Source organism: Manacus candei, unplaced genomic scaffold (assembly GCF_025592945.1).
Source record: "Manacus candei isolate 608988 ecotype Guabito, Panama unplaced genomic scaffold, ASM2559294v1 h1tg000008l, whole genome shotgun sequence".
Lineage (NCBI taxonomy): Eukaryota > Metazoa > Chordata > Aves > Passeriformes > Pipridae > Manacus > Manacus candei.
This window is the reverse complement of record NW_026138056.1, coordinates 24,093,359-24,111,697: the sequence shown is the minus strand read 5'-3', so window position 1 is coordinate 24,111,697 and position 18,339 is coordinate 24,093,359. Positions and strand designations below refer to the sequence as shown.

General features: G+C 37.2%; 1 protein-coding gene across 4 annotated transcripts in view; it reads right to left on the bottom strand.

The window, feature by feature from the left end:
- The window catches only part of PREX2 (phosphatidylinositol-3,4,5-trisphosphate dependent Rac exchange factor 2), a 172,858-nt gene that overhangs the window by 124,820 nt on the left and 29,699 nt on the right, over window positions 1–18,339 (bottom strand). For all 4 annotated transcript variants that reach the window (XM_051768310.1, XM_051768315.1, XM_051768332.1 and 1 more), the window contains 2 exons: window positions 1,882–1,953; window positions 1,685–1,807 (listed from right to left, as the gene is read on the bottom strand). In XM_051768310.1, the coding sequence (XP_051624270.1) occupies window positions 1,685–1,807; window positions 1,882–1,953 (195 nt within the window). The remainder of the gene's footprint in view (window positions 1–1,684; window positions 1,808–1,881; window positions 1,954–18,339) is intronic.

Genomic DNA, 18,339 nt, shown 5'->3' with positions numbered 1-18,339 from the left:
TTATGAACAGTCTGGAAGCACTACTTGGGAATTTCAATCATAGATTCATAGAATACCAGGTTGAAACAGACCTCAAGAATCATCTGGTCCAACCTTTCCTGGCAAAACCACGGTCTAGACAAGATGTCCCAGCACCCTGTCCAGCTGAATCTTAAAAGTGTCCAATGTTGGGGAACCCATCACTTCCCTGGGAAGATTATTCCAATGGCTAATTCTTCTCATTGTGAAAAATTTTCTTCTTGCGTCCAACTGGAATTTCCCCAGAAGTAACTTGTGCCCATTAACCCCCTGTTATCCATGTGACTCTGTAAAAAGGGAGTCTCCATCTTCGTAGCCACTTTTTAAATACTGGAACATAGCGATAAAGTCTCCCCAAAGCCTGATTTTCTCAAGTCTGAACAAATCCAGTTCTCTCAGGCAGACATATGGCAGGCTTCCCAGTCCTTTGATCATCTTTGTGGCCCTTCTCTTAACCCTCTCCAGACTGTCCACATCTCTTTTGTGACCAAAACTGAACACAGTGTTCCAGGTGTGGCCTGACAAGCACTGAGGAGAGTATAATAATGACTGCTTTATCTCTGCTGGTGATGTCCTTGCTGATGCAACCCAGCATCCTGTTGGCTTTATTTTTTTTGTCACAGCAGCACACGGTTCACTCTTACTGAGCTTTTTGTCCACCCAGACATAGAGTTCCCTTTCCACAGCACTGCTGTATATCCCAGCCTGTGCTGCACTCCAGGATTATGTTTTCCCAAGTGTAAGACTTCGTTGAACTTCATACAGTTTTGCTGAAAAATTTCAGAGGCTAGACTACCACAAATACGCAGGATAAAACACTCATGAAGAAAATGCACGAGTGGCTAATTTGCTGACATTATTACCCAATTTTTCTGCAAACACTTGTTTTCAAATATGATCCATTCTTCTGCAGAGTTAAAAACTGATGTTACTCAACTTCTGTAAAATGTTTCCACAAAACACTAATAGTTTTCTCCTCCCACAATGAATAATCAAAAACTCAAGAAACAAATGGGACTATAACCAGAGATAACAATGAAACTAGGACTACAACTGAAAGAAAACTAATTTGTCCTGATTCTGCAAAGTTCTGTAACACTAACATTCTTGTTTTGCTCAAACAGGAAAAATCATATTCCTAGAAACCAATTACTATAGGACGTGCCTAGTTGTGGAGGTACTGCAGTTGTAAGAAATAAAAAAACTTCACAATTCAGAACCATTCAGGTATTTTACCCAGCGTATGCAATCCTTTGTTAAATATTCATATTTTTGCATAACATCAAAGGGGAATAAAAAGATAGCATTGTACTACTTTTACTGATTCATGCAACCCTGATTCTTGTACCTCCATCTCACATATAGGCTGAAGCTTTGCCCAAGCTGCAGGGCTCAGTTTGGCAGCCTGAGCTAAGCTGGTGAATATAAAAATGATGAAACAACAAAAGTTAGCCCATTTGATATGTTCCTTCTTCATTTTCCTCCCTCTCTTTCTTTTTTATTGGAAATGACAGTAACTAAGAGATGACTTCAAAGTACTCTACATTACACAATCAAGTCATATTTAATCTTCATGACTATGTACACTCATCATCATGACAGTAATTAATAAATACAAAAAATAAAGGAAGAACATTATACAAGGCTGTAATAAAAGACAGCATACATAATTCAGAAAGCAGGTTCCAACTTCATGCTGTGCATTAGGTTCTGGCTGTAAACACTCCTCCACCAGGGACAGGAAGTTTTTGTGAACTGCAAGAATATCTTCAATATTTGAAAACAACATCTGCAAAAGAATAAAACATATGTAAATGCAACATCAGATACAAAACAGAAGAAATATGCAATTAGGATACTAACCTTAACTGTCTCTTCTGTGACATTTTTATCCTCTTTGGCAGTAGCACGTTGGATCATTCGGTGAAGAAAAGCCTGCATGAAACAAGACAAATAAGGAAAAAGTTATTTCAGGAAAACTTGAACAACTTCTGGCATGCTATGCTTTAATTTGTTTCCCAAATTTGACATAGAGTCACATCAGAATATTATCTAGAATCTAAAACAAGTATTTTATTTATAAAGCATTTTGTAGTCCTGTTATTCTAAGGTAGTGTTCAAAAGAGTTAAACAGTGAAATATTAATGAAGCTGAGAAACTGAGTATTCTCTGAAGTACCAGTCCACCCTGCACCCCTATTACAATCAAGCAAGAACAAAATGTATTAATTTTCAAAATCTTACTCTAGCACTTCACAAATCGAGTACAAGACAAGCCAAAATAAGCTGCTAATTTTCAAGTTAAACTAATCAGGAGATACTATTATGAAATGTAACTTTTACATAGCAACCTCAAGTCAGATTTCAGATGTATTATTGATCAAACCTATTGTAAAGTAAATTGGCTTAAACAACAGTCAACTGCACCTGGTTTTGCTTAATGAAAACTCTTCCCTCCCCAAGAACCTAATCCCTGGGGATCAAATGAGAAGATAGTAATACCATCAATGAAATACCAAAATACTAACTTTTCTTTTATTTTACATTCAAGAACTGGACACAAAAAGAGGAAGATATGTACAGTAAGTCATTCCAAAAGAAATAAATATCTCGTGTACAAAAAATAGAATTTTTATTAATTCAGTTCATTACAAAGACATGGGTATGTTCTGAAAAATATCTACACACTGTAGATATCTACAGTCTTACCCTGATAATTCTTCACATAGACATACACATTCTTTAGTCATTAAACCTGGCACCACAAGTGCACCAATGTCATGTCTTTCATAACCATTTCAGTCACTGTGCATTGTACACTGTACCTGAGCTCATCTAAATTCTGGCGTGGTGCAAATTCCATAAAAGAGACAATAAATAACCCCCGTGTGGAAAGATAGCAGTCACAGCAACCCTTTTTTCTCTCTGCTGGCACTTAAACATTTTTATTCCCAAGCAGCAGATCCTTTCTCTGCTGAAGAGGACTATGTAGCTGGCATTACACATTTTTATTACTAAAGAGTCAAATCTAGTTATCCAGGACATAAACCAAATTAAGTTTGGAATACTGCCAGCATACTGTATGTTTCCTATCACCCTCTACAATGATGTAGATTTTCTAGTTCGTTAAACCCCTCTTTCTTTCTAATGTTTTATTGGTGCTAAAAAAATGCCATTAACTCATTTGCAGCAGTTAACTGTTTGTGGACAACACCCTTTTATATTGTTCCTTGCTATGAATACCCTCGAGGGTTATGGCAAATTTGCTGTGTGCATCGCCTGCACACTGTACAACCAATCCCACAGAGAGTGAAAGCCTGCATGACTCCAAGTTAATTTCTGGAAGTTTTCGCTAAACCATGCAACACTATTAAATATGCTTTAAAACTGAAGAGGAAAAAAGAATTACAAGAACTACCCCTGAAACTCATGTCTATTTTTACTATCTGTAATTTCTCTCTGTTCACATTATTTCCCCATAGACCAAACATACTGCTCATCTGCACTCATGTCATGTCAGAAGATCTTCATTTCCTGTAGCTGTGAAGGAAGGTGAACATTAAGTTGGCTGAAGGTGAAACTGAGAAGGAACTGAGAGCTGAGGCATTAGTTTTTCTCAAGTGATTCAAGACACTAGCCGAGAGTCATGAGGTCATGAAGAGTATAAATCAGCTGCAATAAACAGTTGTCCAAGCAGCACTGTCCCAGACATCACATCTGCAGAGGTTATCAGTAACTAAATCCAGGAAAATCCAAACTCTTGCAGAACCTAGACACAAACCACTAATTAAGGTAGGGAGGCCTGGGATAACTTCAGTGCCTTCCAGAAACTTCGTGCAAGCCACGTAATGTTTTCCTGTACTCATACTGTAGGGCTTGTGTAGTCATGATGCCAGTTTTTCCCCAAGATTAGCCACCTAAATCATAGAATCATTACAGAATCATAAAATCACCTGGGTTGGAAGGGACCTCAAAGATCACCTCATTCCAACCCCCATGACATGGGCAAGGACGCCTTCCACTAGACCAGATTGCTTAGAGCTCCATTGTTGTCCCTATCAATGCAGATTTGCTTCCTGAAAAAAATCATAACACTGTGTCCCAAAAATCAATGGATGTGATTGAATCTTTCAGGCACTTACATGAGAGCACTACAAAGCTACACATATTGCAAAATATTTGGAATAATCTCACATTTCCTAGGAAGAGTGCTTTAAGAGAATTAGGGGAATGCAGGTAGGGATGGAGGTGTCTACCTCCATTCATGTGCCACCAAGACTGATCCTTGGTGGGCTTGAACTGCTGTGGAATGAGAAATGCATAGCAAGGATTCAGGTTTCCAGGATGCAAATCGCCTTACCAACTCCCTTCCTGGAACATGGAGACTCCACTGACTCCATGCACATAACTACTCTCCACTAGGACTTTAGTTCTCCCTTTACTAGGGAGAACAGTCAGTCTTCATCATGCAGGAGGATGGAGAAGTAATTGCTTTTTTACAGTGTAAGATAACCTTAATCCAGCACTGCAACTATGAAAAGACAAATGGCTCTGAACTTGTATGAACACATGGCAGGTCTGAGAGAGAGATGACTATTCCAAAAAATCTCCAGAACTATTTGAGCATCAACCAAGGAAAACCATGAACAGTTCTTCAAAAATTAGTAAACAGAGAAAAAGCAGGTAATTTGTAGACATAACTGTAAGGAGGACCCCAACACAGACATTAAAGACTTTAAGAGGAAAATATATAAGGATAGGCAGAAACCTACCCAGGAGCTGTGAGCTCCTGAGTTAATGGAAAAAAAATTATAGTAGCTTTTGAAGATATACTGCATAAAGTATTAATAATCATAGAAAAACACCACACCTGTAAAAAAAAAAGAAGAAATAAATGTAAAATGGACATCTCAGCCAATTTATGATTCATTAAAGAACTGGACACAAAAAAAACTGAGTTGCTTCTAAAAATTCTACCATTACTTAAAGTATACTGCTTCAAGTCTGGACTCATTACTGAGCACCCCATTACATGAAGGAGCAAAGCAATTACAAAGGACACACATGGAATAGATCCTGCTCCTCGACTGAGCAAACAACTCTAGGAATCAATTGTCATACATCATTCCCATTTTTAGACCAAACAAAAATTCATCTACATTAGTGTAGATGTTTCATAACACGACATCAAAGCCAGAGAATAACATACATCTATCTCTGTGCACCCCTGGATCCCAGACCATTGTCACCTAGTCTCTCAACTTTCTCAAAGCTTTTCAAGTGAATTCCAGAGTTTCCCTTAACTTTCTTTCCATTCTTAGTTTTCTCAAGTAACAGCAAAGACATGTGGTCAAAACAGAACACAATTTTCCAAATTTTCATCTTGTGCCACCAGCATTCTAGCTACACTGCTATAGTACAGGGATTCAACCTTACAGCACTGCAAATGGAGATTCCCTGCTCCTGGTGCTCTCTGCCAGCCAGACTATAGATGATTTCTCTTTTAAGAGATCTCCATGCAACATTTCAGAGCAGAACACTGGCTGGGTGCCATAAATCTTAAAGATCAGGTGAAGAGCAAATATAAAAGAGGATGTTTGTTATTTACATAAAAAAAAACACCACCCAGTTTTGTTTGCCAATTTTTAGAACTGTTTACGGAAAACTCTGTCATTCTAGGAATATCCTTGAGTCACTCAGAGTGCTACAACCCCTGTCTCCACAAAGTTTGACATTCAAATTACAAACCTAAATTTTCTAGAGCATCCTTCTGGAAACTTCATTAACACAGAATAGCATCTGTATGATCAGCATATACCTGTTTTGGAGAAGAAATGCCTCAAAATGCTGAGAAAATTCTAAACAGGGAGAGTCACGTCTTAAGAAATTTGATGATCTTTAGAAGTTTGACAAACTTGCAGACCAAAACATGGGGTACCAACTGAGCCCCCTGGAATAGAGGAGCACCTACACAAAAAATATGTAACAGTTTAGTACTAAAGTTTCCTAACTCCACTAAGGTCCTATTGGGGACGGACATAAATGCCTCTATTTCTGGCTATGACTCAGAGTCCCTGTACCACGCTGCTAAGGAGGAGAGTAACTCACCTCTACCTTTGAGAAATGTGGCAAAAAATTACACAGATCATTTGGAGAAGATTCCATGCTAATAATATTAATGAAGATAATTACATCCTTTTTTCATGACTGTGTATTTATTAGCCACAAACTATTGTTACATACTTCCTGTACTACTCCCTGTTCTTTTTAGCCTTTACCTGACATTGCAGTAACACAGTACAGGAAACACTGGGAGTGAAAATGAAAACATAAACCACTGAAAATCCAAATTCAAAGAATTATAAAAGAATCTGTTTATTATGCCAAATAAACACTAATGTGTTTGCCTGTCTGCTGGTCTGCTGCCATTTTGCGAGGCAGCATTTTTCACAGAGAACACACACTGGGTTCCTGTTACAGGGATTTTGACTTCGGGTCTTATCAAAATAAGAGTAGCATTGTTGGTTGTTTGGTGGGTTTTTTTCTCCATAGTTGCTCTGTGTGTTGGGGAAAAAAAAGGGGGAGGAAAAAACCTACCACTGCTGCAGATAGCACATGGAGCTGCCAACAGCACAAATGACTTCTCTGACATCTGGAATGAAACCAGGGAAAACAAAGAAGTCTGCCTGCAGAAGACTCTGAGGGCACAAAGAGTTTTTGCCTTCTTGACAGATAAAAAAGTTAAGTCCTGAAATTATGTCAGAGCACCTGGATCACAAAATAAATGTAACTAGCTTTCTGAAAGTAATCCTACTTTTTTGAGCCTAGAAATAAATACTGGTTTTTATTTGAGAAAAGAATTTTTAAGAAGTTACTTTTTTTTCCCCTTCAAACTTCTTTTAACAGTCTTTCTACCCTTAAATCTATACTGTCATAAACAAAACCAAGGTGGATTGTAAAAAGCATAGATATTTTTAATAAGGTCATTTCCTGTACATTTTCACTTTAGGAAAACTAGTTCAACTAAAGTGCCCAGCCTATCACATTGAAGTCTGCTGAATAAAGCTAGCAAAATGTTACGTACATTAAAACTGAATACAATTTGATTTTGCACAGTGTCAAAAGACAAAATCCTAAAGAAACTCACAACAAGGAAAATGTTCATATTTTTATACAAAAATTTTGAGTCTATGATAATAGGCTCATCTTCACAAATTTAGAACATAATAGTCCCAGAAGAACACTGCAGCAGTTTTGTTGAAGCACTTTTGTTTGATTTTGCCCAAAAAAAAAAAAAATCAATAGAGAAGACTCCAGCAGCAATAGCAGCTGTGGCAAACACTGTGTACTTACTCTCCTCTTCCCATTAACCTATGCCAGAAGCAGTGGCAGTAGCTGCTCAGGCTGGCTTCTGCTACTGAACAAAAGACTCTTCTTTCTCTCTCCAGTGATTCACCAGCTGAGGCACCACCTGTTTCTCCCATCTTGCCTGCAGGACTGGATGAATCACAACCAGCAGCAAGAGCATCAGCCAAGGTCAGATACATTCTTTCTCCCTACTGTACCTAGAGCCACTTTCAAAGCTGGCTTCATATTCTGATACCTATAAGTACAGAACAGATGGATCACATCTGCAATACTCGCCATTCTAGTGCTAATTTCCTTTCACAACTAACCAAACTATTCCCTTCTCCATTCATCTCACCCCAAGGGGCATCATCAGTCTACCTGAAAGACCATCTCTGGCTTCTTAAGTAAACATGAATTTATAAGTAAACACACACAAATCATTGCATTGAAGAAATATAGAACTTCAGAACCTTCTCATACATAACTAATCTGCTGGCACATTTCGAGGCAATCTTAACCCTTTCTCTATCATGTTGGTTTTTTTTTTATTTTATTTTATTTCTCTACCACATAAAAAAACTTCTTCCAAAAAAAGAACAAGAAAGTCTTTCCTCACCCTGTTCTGTATTTAGATCACCTTTTCTGCATTTCACTAGTCACTGACAATATTTTTGGACTTCTTACTGCACATCTTGTTCTTCCCTTCATGCACACTGACACTCCAAAGTCAGTTCCCTCCTTTGACAAGGAAGTGCCCCCTAGATTGATCTTCCCCACCTCTAAAATCACCTGAACTATGACTGTGCTTTCACTTTTGATCCCTTCCTTCCTTTCAGCTCCACAGCAGATGAAAGCAAGAGATTTATAGTCAAAGTCCAGCTCCACACATCCAGGCGGGAAGTCAGATGTCTCCACCCTCTTCCTGGTACTGAAACCATTCTCAAAAAGATTTAGTTCAACCTTTTCCTGGCACAGTTCAGAAGATACCTATTCCTTTTCTTCACAGATGTCAAGAATACTGTCACCCATATCTAGTATCTTCATTTCAGGAACCTGTTTTTCTGAAGACTAGCTATGGTCTTGCTGGTCCATAAAAGTTGGGTTGACAAGTAACAATGGAGTTACTCGCAAGCTTGCAGTTGAGATCATGCCAAAATGAATTACCAAATCAGAGGCTGGATGTCAGGCTGGCTCACATATGCTCCTGTGATCTGATGTCACATACAGAAAACTGTTAGACGATCCTCTAAATTCACGCTTGATTAAAATATAGCTTAAATAGAGCTTTAGCAAAAGGCCATACAATGGCATAAGGGATGTACATTCATCTGCAGGCTGAACAGAAGGCACAGTCTGTCTACTATTTTTGGTAAATATTTTATGCAATGTGGGATGCTGCTAACCAAGACTTTATCCCATTAAAACAGATTAGATTTTAAAGTAACCTGCAAACAGGTTAGATTCCAGTCTCAGCATCACCAACGGAACAGCTGTGGAAGGCAAAAAAGGGGACTTGCCTGACCCATGTGAATTTCTGAGCAGCCTGCTGGGATTGTGACAGATAAACCAACCAAACAAGAGGCATCCATATCAATAAATGAAGTGTTTCCAGCATGCCAAGATTAATCTTCACTGTATTTTGAAGATTTTAAGATTTTTTTGAGGAAAATGATACTCTGTATTGAAAAATGTTCACATGTATGAGGAATTCTCTGTGGAAATACATCATATGGTCCTGTTGGTGCATGTTATGAAGTGAATAATATACTGCTAATCACATAACTGATCTTGTACTACTCAAGTGGGAATGGAAAAAAAATGACGTCTACCAACAGTTTACCTCTCATAAAAGTCAGCAGTTTCCTGAATTTACAGAACAGTAGGTTCTTATTAGGAAATCTCAGTGAATTCAGCTGTGTCCACTAACAGCAAATCAAAACAAGAATCTAGGAAACCTCAGAACAAGTGTGCATCTGGAAGCAACAGTATGTTCTCATTATATTGCAATCATAATTAGAAAATAATTCACATTCTATTCAATTTTTTAAAAATCTTTAATTTTCAATTAGTTTTTTCTTCCAAAATGATGATTATTCTAATATTTTTTTTAGTAGGAGAATATCAATTTGGAAGAATTCAACATTTCCAAAATATTTTTGAGACAACTCTTTAATTCTACACATCAAAGTTCTTGTAGCAAATCAGGAAATTCAGAAAGTGTAGAAGATGAGAAATATATGATATACATTTGTCACAAATGACCCCTTTGAAAGGATTTTTTGGATTTCATGATTCAATTTGAAAAATAATAAAAATCTCAAAACTATTACAAGAAATTAATTCTTTGCTCATCTCCTATATCTTTCTAAAGTTCATTAACATGTTTGAAAACAAGTTTGAGTCTTTCCTGACTCAAAAGTATCCACCAGAATTATGAAAGCCATAATCTTTATTACCGATTATGAGAAGGAAACCTGAAATAACACATCACATCTCCACTTTCAGAATTTAAATCCAAATCATCTGAATAAGGGAAGAAGGTTCACTCAGCACTAATGAAAACAAATTATTAAGTCCTTCATGATTAAGGCAGCCAACTGAAAAAAAAAAAATCAACTGTCTTACCTATAAACAGAAAACTTGCAACTACTGACAGGAGATCATAATGGAAGCTCACCAAACCCTTTTTCCATGCTCAGTTTTCAAAACATAACACTTTTTTTTTTCCTAATATTGGAATGCACAGTCCTTAAGCATGAGTTTATTTAAAGTTTAATATGGGTACATGATAATTAGGAATTAGAATGTTTGAGAGTTCTACAATATTTATTGCCAGAGCTGTGTAAATAAAGTTTACTTCTCAAACATTATTCTGTGCCAATTCTGGTTGTCATTTGTATTTTCACACTTATGCCAAGAAAAACACAAAGCAAAGAAGAATACGAAAGAGCAGTTTTCTACCCCAATTTCAATTCTTTGCAAAGCCAACAAGGAAGCTGTAGTGAGTATAGTGCTTCTAAAAAGTGCTCTCCTGATCACAGAAAAAAGCTGAAACATCCCATTTAAGTTCTTTCCCAATTAGTGTTAATCAGAACACTTCCCTACATAAGGAAATCTCTCTTATGTCTTGGGTAATTTCTATCACTCACCATTTAGACAGGTCTGTATTTTGACAGACTTGTATGCAATGATGCCTCAGTTCATGCATCATGTGCCACATTTCTGAGACTTAATAAGACAATTGTCCTATTTTGCAAAAACTCCCAGACAATGATATATACTCGCCTACAAATATACCTAGCTGAGAATCTCCATAATCAAAAAAATCCAGTTCTCTACTACAACAATGTTGCTATTTAAATGCACTGTAAAACAACTTTTATCTACAAGGTAAAATAAGGTCTTGAGAAAACTGTGTTATTTCAGATTACTTATTTCACTGAGAGTTAAGATGTTCTTGACTTCTGAACTCATTTCAGCCACTAGTTAAGCAACACAGACAGTACTGAAGAATTATTAAATAAATACAAACTCTAAGTCTTAAGAAGGCCTTGAAAACAGCAAATAATCCCAGACCCAAATCAAGGCTTTAATATTGTCAACAAAAGTTAGGGTAAACAAAAAGAAAAAGCATCATGGAGAATGTGCTCCCAAGAAATACAACAAAAATTAAAGTGAATCTACACTTTTACAGTTATCCCAAGCATGCTTACCTCTGACCAGTAATGACAAAATATGCATACAACATTGTCACTATTTAAGAATACTAAGATTTGCATTTCCAGATGCATTTGAAACAATACCCCTAGAGCAGTTTTCATATGATGTTCAAGTATCTTGTTGCACTCGTGGTTTCATGTTCCGCAAATCAGGGGGGAAATAAAAGCTTGCAATTTTGTGTACAATAAACCAGAGTTTATTCGAAATCCAAGATAATACTAACCTGCAACCTATCCACTCACCTTGGATGTGTAGCATTAACTATAAATCAATTCAGTCACAACTCTCAAGGAACAATGTACCAAACAGTAAAAGCAGCCAGAATGGTCATTAAAGTCAGCTTTGGTGATAGTCCCCATGAACAAAGTGGCTGAAGCATCTGCACGAACTCAGTCCTTAATTTGAAGTCCAAGACTATATATACCCCACACTTGGGATCAGGAGAACCATTCTGGCAGAAGAATAGCAATCTGTCTTAATAGCAATTCTCTTATTAGCAACAAAATAGTCTTAATAGCAATTCTGCTATACAGACATGTAGAGTGGTTAATTTTTGGTGCAAACCTTCAAGGGAGTATTTGAATTCAGAAAGTTAAACCAAACAGAAGTCCTATATGCCTGCCCTGGTAAAGAGACATGGGTTTGCAGTTTTAAATTTCTTCTTCCTCCTCCCCCCCACTCCCTTTTGTATGACTCCAAAGCTCTCAAAATGTCATTGGAAAACAGGATCTTCTTCACAAAGGAATTCAAAGACAGAGAACAGGATCTCTTTGTAAAGAGGTCAGATAGCAGCAATAAATTTAGCGACAGACTACTTTTGAAGATAGTGATAGTGGTAGGTATTCAAGAACACACAGAAACACACATGCTTACATATATTTAAAAGAATAATTTACTGAGAATTATACTATTCTGGTTGTACCACCATGTAGTACCAAAGGTCACAGTCAGACAAACACAGTTCCATTACACTAATACCAAACAACTTTTAATCTTCAGTATTTGTTCAAACTCAAAGCTCCTACTATCACTCCTAGTTTTCACACTTCAGAATTTTAAAATAAATGTAACACTGATATGAATGCCCTCTGCCATCCCTAACCAGTAAACAACCAGTTCACAGAATCCAAGATGCATTAATTGCTACCAACAGCAGCTTACATAACACCTGCACCTAGGACCGTATTTGTCCAACGGCAGACATGAAACCAAATTAAAAGATTTCTTAACAGTAATGGAATCTTCTTGTCAACTAGTCAATGGAATCTTCCCAGGGCAGAACAGAACTCTGAATTCTGGTAAGCAAGGCTGACCAAAGTCATGGTAATTACTTAAGGTATGAAGGTCTGAGGAGGAAAAAAAATTAACATTTCCCTGGAAAATAGGTTGAAGAAACTAAACTAGTGTACTCTGAAATACCAAACTGGCTGCAGCAGTAAACTGAGGTTTACAATTTCTGCATAATGCCACAGGCTCAGCTTTCAGATTTGCAGACCCCCAGCATTTCTGATTCAGGATCACATAGGAATCAGTGACATTCAATGAAAGAAGAGGACCTCATTCATCTGTATCTTACTGGAGTTTTAAAAGATTAAACCACAACCAGGACTGGTTCTCCACAGAAGATATTCTGATGACAAGAAATAGGTTTAAAATTCACCTTGAAAAACTAAAAGTATCTTAATTAAAATACTTTTTCAAAAACTATTTCATAAACATTGCAGTTTGCATAAGTATTTAGTATTTTTCACTTTGAAGTAGAACTTTAATTCATTATACAAATAATAAAATCAAAAAAGGAGAAAAGTACCGGTTTCTGAAGATTAGATGCCAGTGTCAGTTATCTTAACTCCAATCCAAAAAGAATACAACTGCATCAAAAATTAAGTTATTTTACTTTACACACAGTTTCATACAAAAAACCAAAAGATTGTTATATGTCCCTATTGCTTGCCCTGAATTGGTCTTGTGAATTTCCATCTGCCTATATGGATTTGAGCCAATTTCCATGGAAATGCAATCATTAATAATATTTTTTTAGCTTATATTTGATTCACGAGATGCATCAACTGTGCAAACGCAAAGAATAGTTCATCTTTTATTTCTTTAATAGCTTGATAACTATCAAAAAGACTATATGATAAAAAACTAGCTGATTTTTCCTTTATGCTAACATCTATATATCTACTGAACATTAATTATATCACAGGATATTTACATGCTAATCTCCATTTATGTCCATCAAAGAGGTTTAATTTCTTGAAGGATACCATGATCACCAAGTAGATGATTTTAGAGCATCCTGACATTCACATTAAAGCTGCAGGAATAAAGCCACACAAACTGAGTTTATCCATATTAGCTGGATTGCCTTACTGCCAAATAAATTCCTAATTTCAAGAAATATGGACCTGGATTCTACATGCATGATGGGGAGAAATAATCCCTCACACATTCACAGGCTATCTTTATCTCACTCATCCCTTCTTTTCTGCTTTTCCTATTCATGCACAGACGCTTCTTTTTGTCTTATGTAAGTTTATGGCCTGTCTTTGGCTTTGATGAGTTTCCAGCATAATTGCTCAACTTCACCACACCGTCTGTGAAGCGTGTGTTCTTCAGGAATACAAAGACTGCATGGCTGTTCTTTTTCCTTTCATTCATTTTTGTAAGGAAACAGAAGACAAAATCTTATTAACAATACCATTTTCATCGCCTTCTTAATGAAATTTTTTGCTTGAATGCTGGAACCCTAAGATAAGAGAGCTTATTATTACCTTCTGAAATAAGAGGCTCATTCTTTTAGGCTGCAATCAAAAGCTTTAAACCATCCTGTGGCTGAAGCAGAAAGATTTGGGGATTTTTTAAAAATATTAACATGTAAAAAATAGTACAAGAAAACTCTCAGTCCACAGGGACAGTCTGTAGGACCACTAAATATTCAACTGTCAAAGCATCATGCAAATCATCCTCCTCACCAAACCACCAGTACCATAACTGCAGGCAAGCACAAGCAGAGCACATTGGTGACAAATGCCCTCTGTTAATACTCAACTGGAGTTTGACAGCACTGAGTGCTGCTCGTACCAGGACACACTGCTGCTTACCAAGACACCCACATTGATTCCACAGACTGATGTCTCACCCAGTCTTTCCACATGAGGTTACATAACAATATGGAACATCATTTTATTATTTTATTTTTTACTTCATTCATTAATTTGCTGTGATGAACTTTCAGTTCCTATTCTCCAAAGTAAAAAAAGAATTGTCTAAACCATTCAAACCTCCAGATATCAGATTTCTAAGAACAACACAAGGAAACAATGGTGTTAGTGGGACCAGGAAATCAAGACCACCATAAATAAATATCAAGTATTGTTTTCCAGCATCTTCAATAGTTTTGGATCCTGCAGTCCTTCCTCTGGATGAGGAAATGACGCCTCTGCAAGTTTTCCTTGTGCCCATAATAGATCACTATAATTTGCCATACCTGGGCAAATCAAAGGCATTGCATTTGCAGACAGTGAGCCATGGAAACGCTCATCTGTTGGGCAGTAATAAAAGCTACTGTGACCACAGATTCATTTTCTGACTACAAGATGCTGCTCCTCCACTACAAAGCCCTATTTCCCCTTTTAAGGAACAGGGTATGGCTGGCACAAAATGGACCAACCCATCTGAGCCATGGCACTACATGAATGTACCGGTAGAGATAGCTTGAAAATGCAGGCAAAATAGCTTCAGAAGCAGAACCATGGCTACAGAGTAGCTTCAGCTGATGCCAAGATCGAGTTCAAAAGTCTTCTGTCTATACATGATCCTGATAGAAACCTCTTCATCTTCCTTCTTCCCTTAGATCCTGACTGTAGGAAGCACCAGTGGCAGGGAGGCAAGTGAGGCACCAAGGTCAGGGCAAGACGCTCTCTATTAATGCTATTTCAGATCCTCAGTATTCACTTTTATACTAAAAATTAAGGGAAAAAGAAAGAAAACTTGTGGGAAGATGGGTTCACTTTAAATTATGAAACACAAGCCCAGTAGAAGAATTAATACTTCACACACAAAAATGAAGCAGACACTACACTAACAGGCTGAAATTCTATCAGAAGGAAGAAAAAAGAAAAGCAGATTGCTTGGTCTTTCAGCCTTAATCTTACTTCCCCAAAACTGCCTGTTAAAAATCACTAATTGCTAAACTTTGATTTTTTCCAACAGCATATGAAAGAAACTGGGATAAGTACAGAGCAAAGTTGCCAAATCCACAGAGTTAGAAACTTTCCACAGGCTTTTTTTTAGAAGAGACGGAGTTTCATTTCAAAATATTTTTTTTAGCCTCTTCTACTGTGAAGACTGCAGTGCAATGATTTACAGAATGGATGCTATCTCCACAGATAAACAAAACCATCATTCCCAAGAGCTCTGACCCTAACCTTCCATCCTAAAATAGTATGGCCAATTACATAGCAGCAGCGGCCTGCATCCTTAAAATATCTTTGACTGAATTATGGAACTAAGTGCTAGTCTTGACTTCTCAAGTTTGCTACGGACTGCAATTAACTGAAAGAATAAAATATACAACTAAAACAAACAGCTATGTTTGTCATAAATTCCAGCAACTAAATGGTGATGCAGTAGTAGGTACTCTTGAATTTGTTGTTCTTCTTAAAAAGAAGAGCTCAAAAAAATGCACAAACTGACTTATCATTAAATCAACTTGAGCAGTAAACTAAATGCTTCCAGGAAGTCTATCATCCTGTTTGCTGACTATAATTTAGCTCGTTTTGTTTTGATATCATGTTCCTGTTCCTTCCACTCATGTCCTCCAAACCAGGAAAAAGCACTGGAACCTCACTGCCTGTACTCCAAACACTTACCAAACTCCTGTACTCTATATTATAGGGAAGAAACAGCTCCCTATCTTCCCTCTAATCTGAAGGAAAGAGCAAAATAGTGGCTCATTTGGCTAAAGAGAGGTAACAAAAATGCACCTATGTCAAAAAGCATCCTAAATACACTGGACATTTACTGACTAAACCCAGTGCAAACATTTAGGTAACAGGATGTTAGTCTGATATGTTGTCATTTAAAGAGAAAATCACTGTGGGTCCAACAAACAAAAAGATTTAATGTTTACAACTAAAACTCCTTTTGTTGGATGTAACATTTTAATCCTATTTTTAGCATTATTTTTATGGAATTTCCTTTCCAGTACCACTTTACTTCACCGGAATTACCAACAATGAATGTGCAGAAAAACAGCACAAATCCACAATACAGTGTCAGCATCAATATTGTCACTGTCATTTCTGCAACAAGAATAACTCTTTGATGATCAATACGAGATACTATTCACTACGTAATATATATTTGCCTATAATTTAAGTGGTTTTCTGGAAAATCTATTCTAAGTCTGGGATAGTGGGATTAACTCTATCACACAAGAACTGTGGAAAACCTTACATTTTACCAGTGATTCTATAAGTCCTCTCTCGATGACCAACTTAAAGTAGCAACTTTTGAGATCCAATAATCATCACAGAAAACTGAGCTCCCTTCGATAACAGATAAATCAGCTGAACAACATGAGCTCAAATATTAGCATGAAAGAAAAAACTAATTTGGTATTAGGGAACATGTCCTTTTCTCCTTTATAGTCTCTGTCATTATCTACAAAGCACAATAAGCACACATCACATTTTACTCTCTGTGTACCAAAACTCAGCATCCAGGACTAATATGACTGAATAAGTCTGATAACATGGCAAATACTGCACACTATCCTTCGATCCCTGAGTGGTCATATACAAAAGAGAAATAATCATACAAGGAAAGCCTTCTAGACATGCCTTCATTCAGTGTTAAGGACAAAATGGTAAGGCTTTAGTGCACAGAACTGTCACACATAAGGATGGAAATTTCCAGATGCAAAGACTTCCAAGGAGCTCACAGACATGATCCCTTCTGGAAGCATCATAAAGCTTGTCTCATTTTCCAAAGGGATGGGAGACATCCAGATATTGTTTTTTAAACTATCCTTTTAGACATCAAGGACACTTCTTTTTCACTTTCATCCAAAGAAATGGACCAAAGAAAAAAAGTACAATTTCCTGCCTATTTTGAAAAATCAGAGTTCACCTAAGAAACAAAGGAGGGTGGAGGCCCCAATACTGCTGAGTCCTTCTGGACCACATAAGTGCTCAGAAATAGGCAAGATTTAGAGCAATCAGAACATGTTCAAATAAATAAGCCTGAGAGAAATAAATGAAAAAAAAATAATAAGGTTTCCATGTTCAGAAAAGGTGGGCCAAACTGAAGCCAAATCCCCAGTGAAGATAGAGCTGCTCTTGGTTGAGCTGCGCTGTAGCAGCTCAATACATCAACACGCTTTGCAAGGCAAATGCAAGGAGTATTTGGAGGATTTAATGGCCAAAGGAGTTTTCCTGGTCATGTGGTATTATCAAGCACGGGACTGTGCATTTTCAGATTGAAAAGGGCCTTGGATATGGGCCTTTTTCCAGAGGCTAAAGCACGAAAAGGATTAGATTAGCAGCAAGATCAGACTGAGAAGTCAACTACAAGTATATATCCTGTCTATCACAAAGCCCACATGTAAACAGGTAACGGTGAGTGTAATGGCTTTATACGAATATTTATCTATGCAACAAATTATGTCCAAGAAAGCAGGACTAAGTCATTCTGTAAATACCCAACAATAATTTGGATTCTCATTTTCTCTTCCCAACCTGGACGTGGATTTGAAAAGATTTCATAACATGCTCCCATTTGCAAATGGTCAAATATATTATAATTGCACAGACAGCTTCCTTTTTTCAAATTTCTTCTGCACATGGAAAGTTTCAGCAGCAAAATTCTGGACTACAGCACCCTGTGAAACCAGAAGGGTTTCTGAATGTACCTTGCACAAGTCCCTGTGCAGTGTTGTCAGCCTGGCATCCATCCCAATAGCTACTTGACATTCTTCATTTAAACAGCAAATTTGTCCTGCTCCTACATAATCAGATCCTTACAGTCTTTCCAGACTACCATATCAGGGAATCATCTCAGAACAAATAATAAAACAAATCTCTCTTCTTCCTGAAGTGTTCAGCATTTATTGGAACTGAATGCATGCTTCCTTTCCCCTCATAACAAAGGAGAAAAAAAAGACCTGATTGCTTATTATATTTGCCCTGCTCCATTCATATCCTCAGTAATGGAGGAACTGAGGCAAAGTTTTGCTCCTACTTCT